The following is a 10,688-nucleotide window of genomic DNA, read 5'->3' as shown; positions in this document are numbered from 1 at the left end:
CATTTAAAAACCAATGCCAGGATGTTGGTATATAATTTGATCAAACCATATTGCCTCATGTACCACGTGCAGGTCCCCTGGTCTCACATGAGTCCCTGCACTCAACACTTTGTCAGTCAGCGACCTCTAACCCCGCAAAACGTGCAGAAGCAGAAAAGGAATGTCACAGGACCAAACCCCAAGGCTTCCCCCCAAACCTAGCAGGTGCCGCCGGTGGAGAAACACAAGTATAAGACCCATGTGACCCCAATTAGCAGGAAGCACCTGTGCACACATGGCAAGTACCTCCTATCCTTCCCATTCTATCTGCAGGAGCAATGTGAGTAGTAAGACCTTGTTCACACTTGTGTTACTTGGTGGCCACTTTCTCCACCGGTGGTGCCTGCTGGGTTTGGAGGTGCCCTTGGGGTTTGGTCCTGTGACATTGGGGTTGCAGGGCTATTCTATGGCCTCCCTTCCCTGCTTGTGCTCGCTTTGTGGGGTTAGCGATCACTGACTGACAGTGTTGAGTAGAGACTTATGTGAACCAGGGGACATGCACGTGGTACATGGAGCAATATGGTAACATCTTGGCGTTGGTTTTTAAATGTAGCCGAAAGGCATCAGTATCAGCCATAGGTGTGTGCTGCAGCAGCACCTCCTTTCTCTTTTTTCCATACTCTAAAAAACAGATGACAGATTTTGGCCGCCATTAGGGGACAAAAATTTTACAAATCTCCATTAGAGATTTTAAAAATTTCCACTGATATATTACTTTAAAGGGGAACTATCAGCAGGTTATACAAATCTAACCTGCTGATATGTCCCTACTGCACAGGAGACACCAAGGAGGGTGCTATGTCTATTACCTTCCTCCTCTGCCCCGTCCTGATGCAGTTAATAGTTTGCTCCATGGTCCGGTTAGACCGTTAGGAGCACTGCCCGCCCGCATAGCGCTGATCTGCCCGCCAGTTCCATTGATTATAATTAGAAAGAGGCGGATCAGCGCTATGGGGATGGGCAGCGGACCTAATGGGTCTAACCGCACCATGTAGCAAAGTACTAACTGCACCAGAATGGCGCCAAAGAGGAGGGTAAGAGACATAGCTTCCTCCTCGCCGTCTCCTGCGCAATAGGGACATATCAGCAGGTTACATTCCTCTAACCTGCTGATAGTTCCCTTTAACAGGATGAGACTAAAGACACTATAGAGTCCTGCTTAGTTATACCAGCGGTGACTTTGTTTGGGTCATTAAAAGGAATGGCGCCATAGTATACACTGCCATCCATTTCTTGCCAGAATGCCAATGGATACGTACGGCGTACACCATAACCAAGTCTTATCATTAAATAGATTGTAAAACGTCCCTTTAAACATATCTGATTATTTTTAATGGTCTAAAAAAAAGTTCAGGGGGGATTGTGTGTGTCAAAGTGTTGCCATAGCAACCAATAAGACTCTGTCTTCCCATCCCTGTGCGGCCTCTAATCTACTGCTGCACGTTTCATCATTGTTAGTTCTCATACAGGAGACAGAGACGTGATGTTACAACAAGAGCAGAGACTTCCGGAGACGTCCGAAGAGCAATGCCGTTACCTAGGCAACAAGCGCGGCTCGCAAAGCGGAAGTGACGTTAGCCGGATACGGAAGTGTCTGATAGAAGGCAGCGTGGACGAGGCGCGGAGGGAGAGCTGTTACTGTACGTTGTGTCATTCGCGTCCCCGCCGGGTGTTGTATCTGTGGGTGTTCGGGCAGAGAGCTCTTCTGCCGGGTGAGGGATCTGTGGGTGTTCGGGCAGTGGGATATGTGTGCTCGCCCTCACCTGTAATACTGAAGAGGTATCCCGTAGTGTTTTACTCCCCCCCCTTGTTTGCATCTACTTTATAAAGTTTCTGTGTTATATTTAGCACTTGTTGACCTCCAACTGTTGCAAAACTACAGTTCCCATCATGCATGGACAGCAGAAGGCTGTCCAGGCATGATGGGAGTTGTAGTTTTGCTACAGCTGGAGAGCCAAGGTTCCCTGGTCTAGACAGATGCACTTAACTTCAGTGAGGTAGAGTATACGTGTGTAATAATAAGGCTTTGTTATATAGCACCAGCAATTCAACAGGGTCTACATTTAATGGGACACAATTGATCAAACATGGTGTAAAGTGAAACTGGCTCAGTTGCCCCTAGCAACCAATCAGATTCCACCTTTCATTTTCCAAAGAGTCTGTGAGGAATGAAAGGTGGAATCTGATTGGTTGCTAGGGGCAACTGGGCCAGTTTCACTTTACACCATGTTTGATAAATCTCCCCCAATGTGTGCAAACAAGGAGCGACGGTTCTGCTTGGTAGAGCTTACAGTCCGTCAGGGACATCATCTGAGACAGTTGTGGGAGGCTCCAGTATGTCTTTAATCCTGCTGGAAGCTACTATGCCGTATGGTCCCTTGGTCTGGCTGCGCGGCTGTGTCAGTACACTAACGCAAACTTTCAAACAGTATCTAAACTCCTGACATCATAATTGATCATGGTGCGCTGAGCTCTCAGGTCCAGTTTGCAGAACACTGTCCGTTTTAGGCAAAAAATTCTACAGAAGGGCCAGTTCACACTGAGTAAACACAGTGTAATTCCGCGGCGGAGCTCCGCCGCGGAATCCCGCCGCGCTCAGGGTGCCAAGGATGAAGGTAAGGGCTAATGCACACTTCGGGCCAGTTCACACTGAGTAAACACGGCGTAATTCCGCGGCAGAGCTCTCCGCCGTGGAATCCTGCCGCGCTCAGTGTGCTGCTTTGAACGAATGGGAGAGCACACGCTCGTACGCTTCCTCACCACTCAAAGAACTTTGAGCGGAGAGAGGCAGCAGCGGACAAGCGTGCGCCCTCTCATTCACTCAAAGCAGCACACTGAGCGTGACGGGATTCCACGGCGGAGAGCTCCGCTGCGGAATTACGCCGTGTTTACTCAGTGTGAACTGGCCCGAAGTGTGCATTAGCCCTTACCTTCATCCTTGGCACTCTATGCACAATAGGGACATACCAGCAGGTTAGATTCTTCTAACCTGCTGATAGTTTCTTGCAGTGTTTAATGTGAAGCCTAATAATATAGAGCACTTTTCAGCAATCTCCTCCTTATCTTCAAAGTCAGGATTACAATATGAAGTGACATTATAGATAACACAAGATCCAACATTCACTATTGCTAGTGATCACTGCACACCTCTTCCGCCTTCCCACCTCCATATTAAGTACAGAGAACTTAGGCAGTACATTGTCTTTGGAAAAATACTCCATAATTGGTCAGGTTAACGTTTTCTATGTGAGACACTTGTCCGTAACTGATATGTCTCATTTTCTTTATTTCAGAATAATTTGAAGTATGGCTGGAATTTTGTTTGAAGATATCTTTGATGTGAAGGATATCGATCCTGAAGGGCGAAAGTTTGATAGAGGTCGGTATTATCCCTGGTAACGTTAGTTTTAAAAAAAAAATGCTTTTGTAAACGGCTAAAACCGAAAAGAGAAACATAGTTTACCTTTAATATCAGCAGGTTAGACAAATTTATATAATACGTGAGAAGGAAAGTAGGTTGCACTCACCGGATAAAAATCTTTGTCTTTATTTCTTCATATTAAAAGTAAATTATGGACATGGTGCAGGTGAACATAGGTGCAGACGCTTCTACGGACCACCCTTCCTTCACGTCATCACATTATTTAAATCCATCAAATCGTGGTGACGTCAGAATAAACACATGTGCAGACTAAATTGGTGAATACATATAAATCACCAAAATAGAAACATCTACATATAAACATTAAACACAGTGATGCGCTACACGTAATAATATGAATTATAAGAGGAGGCTGCGATCGACTCTATCATTACAACCTCCCGGACCTTCCGCTTCTGACCTTCCTGGAGTCTATTTTGTCCTCCCTTTCTGGGTATTCTTTCTATGCCAGCAAATTTTAGGATGGAAGAATCACCGTTGTGTATGTTTTTTATGTGGTCTATTAACCTTGTAGCTCCTACTCCGGTTTTTAAAGAATATATGTGTTCTCTAAACCGGGTACATAGCGCTCTTTTTGTTTGGCCAATATAAAATCGACCACATGTATAGAGGATAACGTATACAACATGAGTAGTTTTACAACAGATGAAATCTCTAACAGTTATATTTATCCCATTTATGCATAAACTGGTGCCTTTCATCATTGCTGGGCACCATTTGCATGAGCCACATCTATAATTTCCTTTTAATTAATTTTTTAGCCACATACTGCTATTTCCTTTTTTGGTAACGAATTTGCTACGGACCAGATTATCTCTTATAGTCATGCTGCGTCTAAAGCAACAAAGGGCTTGTGTTCTGCCCATTCACCCAAAGTAGAGTCTCCTTCCAAAATACCCCAATATTTATTTATTTTTTTTAGACAAATTTAACCTACTGATTTGTCCCTTTTGTGCATAAGGCACTGAGGATGAAGGTAAGTTTATAACCTTCATCCTCGGCACGGTTTCTGTGTAGTTAGTAGTTATATTCTTAGGTATCATGGAGGTTTGGAGCACTGGGGGCCGGACTACCACCCCCAGTGCTCCAAATAGCCATATTCCCCTAAGGATATAACTGCTAACTACACAGAAACAACACCGAGGATTAAGGTTAGAAACTTACCTTCATCCTCAGCGCCATGTGCACAAAAGTGACATATCAGCAGGTTATATTTGTTTAACCTGTAGATGTAGTTTCCCTTTAACCCCCAAGGATGCAGTAGATTTGGGCCCAAAAAATGTTTTCACTGGCGCTTCGGCCTAGCATTAAAGGAGAAGTCCGGCCAAAATTAATTTTTGATATGTTGTTACTTATGAAAAGTTATACAAATTTCTAATGTACATTAATTATGGGAAATGCACATATACTGCTATTTCCCTTAATTTAGTAGATCAGGAAGTGTTAGAAATATCTCTGAAGAAGTGACGTCACGACCCAGGGTGTAATTCCTATGGAGTGTCCAGCAGGGGGCGCTCTCTATATAGAAGTCTATGGGACTTTATTGTTTCTATGGGTTTCTATGTAATGTAATGTAATGTAGTGTACAGTGCTTTATTGAATGAATACATCTATGGAATACTTTGGGGAGCAAGTGTCCTTGCTCCCCAAAGTATTGCATAAATGTATTCATTCAATACATTCAATACACAGTAAGCCCGCCGAGCCGCCGCATTTCCGCCGATCCGCCACACGCTGATCCGCCGCATTCCCGCCGATCCGGACCATATACATTGAACTACAGCTCCCATCATCTGCTTCTAGTATGAACAGGTGATGGGAGCTGTAGTTGGGTAAGGGATATCACATGCCGCCGGGCGCTGGGGGGAGCCGCTCAGTACACAGGAGCGCTCCCCCCTCCTCCTCCTCCTTCCGGGATAACTTCCGCCTATACCAATGCTGAGTCCCTGCCTGGCCGCCGCTCTCCGCTCACATATACCGGCTCCCGGCATCAGCGCGGACACCAGGATGCATCGGGAGCCGGTATGTATGGGGGGGAGAGCGGCGAGCGGCGGCCAGGCAGGGACTCAGCATTGGTATAGGCGGAAGTTATCACGGAAGGAGGAGGAGGGGGGAGCGCTGCTGTGTACTGAGCGGCTCCCCCCTGCGCCCGGCGGCATGTGATATCCCTTACCCAACTACAGCTCCCATCACCTGTTCATACTAGAAGCAGATGATGGGAGCTGTAGTTCAATGTATATGGTCCGGATCGGCGGGAATGCGGCGGATCAACGTGTGGCGGATCGGCGGGAATGCGGCGGAAATGCGGCGGATCGGCGGGCTTACTGTGTATTGAATGTATTGAATGAATACATTTATGTAATACTTTGGGGAGCAAGGACACTTGCTCCCCAAAGTATTCCATATATGTATTCATTCAATAAAGCACTGTACACTACATTACATTACATTACATTACATAGAAACCCATAGAAACAATAAAGTCCCATAGACTTCTATATAGAGAGCGCCCCCTGCTGGACACTCCATAGGAATTACACCCTGGGTCGTGACGTCACTTCTTCAGAGATATTTCTAACACTTCCTGATCTACTAAATTAAGGGAAATAGCAGTATATGTGCATTTCCCATAATTAATGTACATTAGAAATTTGTATAACTTTTCATAAGTAACAACATATCAAAAATTAATTTTGGCCGGACTTCTCCTTTAAATCCTCTGCGGCCTGGTGGTTGGGGACCCCTAGTCTAGTCTACTAGAATTAGTTAGTATTACTATAAGTATCTGTGTACATTATGCAAAGATTGTGCGTCCAAATTTTAGCACATTTGGATAAAACAGCCTATTTTAAGCCCCAGGAAGCCACCATTGATTGAGTCCAGGTCAAATACCTCTATAGCAGTGAATTAAAGGGATCTTCCAGGAAAATTTCACTTTTCCACTATCCACAGGATAGGGGAAAAGTAGGAGGTTGCAGGGGGTCCGACCTCGGTTTCTCCCTAGCAGTTCTCTGTATTGGGCCCCGGCTTCTGTATTATGAATAGTACGATAGAGCGATGGAAAGAGACAAGCATGCCGGAAGAGCATTATACTGGGCTCTTTCTGTCAGCTCCAGAGGGGCCCGATACAGAGACTGGTGGGGGGTACAGAGGTCGGATCCTGCTGATAGGGGAAAAGTGAATTTTGTTGTATAATAATCTAGACACTTTAAATTTTATTTAACGTTTTTTTTCCTTGCAGTTTCAAGGCTTCATTGCGAAAGTGAGTCCTTTAAGATGGATCTGATTCTTGATGTGAATATACAGATTTATCCTGTGGATCTGGGTAAGATTGCATTGCTTAATCTATTTAAAGTAAATTGTAAAATGGATAATGGATTTACAGCAGCAATGGTATGTTCTCACTGCAGAATAGGCAAGGTATTTCAAGCGTGAACATACCCTAACAGGGTAAAATGGAAGGAGATAAATACATTCCCTCTGCTCTGTTCCCTACATGTCAACAATGGTATCTGTTTACTGGGCTTTTTAGGCTAGGTTTACATATATCTGGCGGTCCTGCATCCTCCTTTTGTGACAACTGATGGCAGAAATGCTAAAGCTTTGGCTATCCAGGCATGATGGGAATAGTAGTTTCAAAACAGCTGGAGGGCCTGAGTTTGACATCCCTGCTTTAAATTGTCCCATTGAAATGAATGGGGTCAGTTCAAGGATCTGTTTACTTCCAGTACTTTTCTCCTGCAAGGATCTGCATTCTATAATATACAAGCTGGCCTTTATAAAATACCTATCCTGTAGTTACTTTTCATAAATAGTACATTGATCTATATTTTTGGCACCTTTTTTTTTTTTTTTTAGGTGACAAATTCCGTTTGGTTATTGCCAACACCTTGTATGAGGATGGAACACTCGATGATGGTGAATACAATCCTAATGATGACCGACCTTCCAGGTAACTACATTTTGAAGATGCTGAAAAGATAATAAGGCCTTTAGCTTTAAAGGGGAAGTGCGGCACTAAACAATTATTCGCTAAATAACACACTTTACAAAGTTATACAACTTTGTAATGTATGTTGTTAGTGAATGGCCCCCTTCCCCATGTTTCCCCCCACCCACACCAGACCCGGAAGTGTAGTGCTCTATACTCACCTGATCCGTGTCGACCCCCGTCCGCCATCTTGAGACAATGATGTAATCTTCGGGCGGCCGGCTGAAACGTTCCGACCGTCCCTCTGCCGCGTCAGCTGCTCAGCCGCGATTGGCTGAGCATAACTGTGCTCAGCCAATCGCGGCTGAGCAGCTGATGACGCGGCACAGGGCGGCCGGCACGAGGGACGGTCGAAGCGGTTTCGCCAGCGGCCCGAAGATTACATCATTGTCTCAAGATGGCGTACGGGGGTCGACACGGATCAGGTGAGTATAGAGCACTACACTTCCGGGGTGGCATGGGTGGGGGGAAACACGGGGAAGGGGGCCATTCACTAACATAACATACATTACAAAGTTGTATAACTTTGTAATGTGTGTTATTTAGTGAATAATTGTTTAGCGCCACACTACCCCTTTAAGTCGGAGTCAGCTGATGCGTTTTTTGTATTCCCTAGAGCGGACCAGTTTGAATATGTTATGTATGGAAAAGTTTACCGGATAGAAGGAGATGAAACATCCACTGAAGCTGCCACTCGATTGTAAGCATTCCTTTTATGCCCCATTTTTATTACTTTAGTATTTTCCGTATTGTTTCCATCTTATTGATATGCTTATAATTTGGTATAGGATAAATTATCTATTATTTTTCCTTATAGGTCTGCCTACGTATCATATGGTGGTTTGCTTATGCGACTACAGGGAGACGCTAATAACCTGCACGGGTTTGAAGTTGATTCTCGGATATACCTCATGATGAAGAAACTCGCCTTCTGAACTAGAAGCATAAGAGACGTCTTGCTGTCATTATTGTGCTTTCAGATGAACTCTAACAATCTGAATAAGGCCCGATAAGTGATAGCATCTTCCCTGCCATGTACATTTGTATTTAATTAAAATATTATTTTTTTTAATGCTTTGCTACTTTGTGTCAAGAAAATAACAGGGATCTGTTATTTTAGTTTCAATAAAGCTATACCTTGCATTGGGACCGTGGATTCATCTCAAGTTTAGAATTGTACAGATTGTACAATTCACATGCGAATTGGGGTCAGACTCCTAAATCTTTGTGTTTCTGTAATGTACGGCTCAACAAGCATCATAGGGCTTCCTGCTTCCCTCGCATGGAAGGTGATCAGCTGCTGCTGCTTCTTTGCTGAGCAGTTAGTGTCAGGAAGCTGTATTCTCTCTGTAAGGACGTTTTCACACCGTCTGCCTACATGTTGTACATACTTGTCGCCATTTTGCCAAAATAGGATGTCAATGTGTACAGACAAGGGCCCATATTGCCGCTAGTGGCCATTTTCTATGGATATACATGTTCGGGTCTGAGTGAAAACATGTATTCACTCACAAAATGATTAGCTACTGTATGTTCATGCGACTGAATAGGGCCTGTGTCTCTCTGTGCGTGACTATGTTGGCATCCTAGAGTAGTCCAGCATTGGTCTCCTGTGCAGAATATCACAGTAGTGCAGTTGTTGCATAACAGCCGGGCCCCTGTTATTACCAGGAGCAGAGAAACCTCTGGTTCTTGTAGTTTACCCCTCTTAGTTACTGTAGTCAAGTTGTGATTGTGCCATTTAAGTCTTTTCTGGTCATCTGTCACCCCATTGGCACTGGGCAGTACACAATTGCTGAGATGCGGATGGGTTTCCATGGCAGCAGAGGGCCTAATGAAGGCATCCAGGTATTCAATATATTTGTGTCTCTGGCAAGGCCTGTCAGTTTTGTTGACAGAATAATGCGCTTCACTATAAGGCTATGTTCACACAGTGTATTAGAACAACAGCTGTTTTTGTCCAAAAAGAAAGCACTGTGTTAAATCCTATGGGGAACGGCAGCCGCTGTGCACACAATGTAGTGCACAATGACCGCTGTTCCCCTGGTTGACCACATCCATAAAAAAAACGGATGTGTTTTGATCCTTTTTTTTTATTAATGAAAAAAAAGTGTAGTGTGAACCAAGCATAAGTGAAATTTCAAAAATTTGATGCAAAACTTCTAAGCCCTATAAGCCTGCATTCACACGCCCCATGAAATTGTAGCTACTATTTAAATGAATACAGCCATTCACATGATCCATGTCCCGGGCCCCACCGCGAAAAAATAGGACATGTTTTAGTGCGGATTGCAGCACAGATTCCCCCCCCTTCCTTGTGCTGGTGAACATGTGAGCCAGCAGGCACGGGGGGAGTGGGCGAGTAGTTGTCTTCTGCGCTCCTGTCATCTCTGTGGCAGGGGGCTGCATCTTTATTGGGGGATTCGTGCCACGATCCTCCTCCAGTCATCACAGCACGGATCGTGTGGATGAGGCCTGAAAAGTAGAAGGACCTGTACCAAATAATGGCAACATATAGTAAATAATGTAATTTGTGTTGCATGACTTTCTTTGTTACAAGTGGAGAATTTCAAACCTAGAAAAATGCAAATTTTTTTTTCATTTTTTTAGTGACACTTTACAGTTTTTCACAAAGAAACGGTCAGGGTCCTATTACACGGAGCGGCTTTTACCGACTAACGATGAACGATCGCAAACGAGATTTGTTTATCGTTAACCTGAAGTCGTTCACCATATTTCACAGAACGATGGATGTCAGATACAATCGTTACTATGATCGTTTATTCCTTCTGATCGCAGGAAAACAGTGGGTAATGTTTTTCCTGAACGATTAGTGAAAAAAATGCGGAAATTGAACGAACGTGGAATTACAGCGAACGATTAACGATAATTTTAGGTTCAGGTCTAAATCAACGACATACCAATGATTTTTCGATCGTTGCCTGCATTTACACAGAACGATAATAGTTGAAATTTGAACGATATAACGATCCCCTGAAGGTGGAGAGAAGGTCTGAGGTAGACAGGAAGTGACTAAACTAACCCCAGCCAAAGCTCGACGGCTATTGGGGTTATAATGGCAGCCGGGGAAGTCACGTGACACCAAGCCAATTGCATCACCACACCATTAAATATCAGGTAAACGAATATATATAGTAAAATAGGAGAAATACCAGACTTGAACACTGAGGGGGTGACATAACATAACCAGTTTGC

General features: G+C 44.3%; 1 protein-coding gene across 2 annotated transcripts; it reads left to right on the top strand.

The window, feature by feature from the left end:
- The first annotated feature begins 1,578 nt into the window (after nt 1–1,578).
- On the top strand, nt 1,579–8,544 carry POLR2H (RNA polymerase II, I and III subunit H). Of its 2 annotated transcripts, none has more exons than XM_069973455.1 (6): nt 1,579–1,679; nt 3,333–3,418; nt 6,723–6,806; nt 7,340–7,433; nt 8,089–8,172; nt 8,290–8,544. In XM_069973455.1, the coding sequence occupies exons 2-6, from the start codon at nt 3,346–3,348 to the stop codon at nt 8,405–8,407; spliced, it is 453 nt and encodes a 150-aa protein (XP_069829556.1). In that variant the 5' UTR covers nt 1,579–1,679; nt 3,333–3,345; the 3' UTR covers nt 8,408–8,544. The 2 variants fall into 2 exon arrangements, with proteins under 2 accessions (XP_069829556.1, XP_069829557.1); XM_069973456.1 differs by lacking the exon at nt 1,579–1,679 and adding an exon at nt 1,717–1,818.
- The last annotated feature ends 2,144 nt before the right edge of the window (nt 8,545–10,688 follow it).

The sequence above is a fragment of the Dendropsophus ebraccatus genome, chromosome 6 (genome assembly GCF_027789765.1).
Source record: "Dendropsophus ebraccatus isolate aDenEbr1 chromosome 6, aDenEbr1.pat, whole genome shotgun sequence".
NCBI lineage: Eukaryota > Metazoa > Chordata > Amphibia > Anura > Hylidae > Dendropsophus > Dendropsophus ebraccatus.
This window is presented reverse-complemented; position numbering and strand designations above follow the sequence as displayed.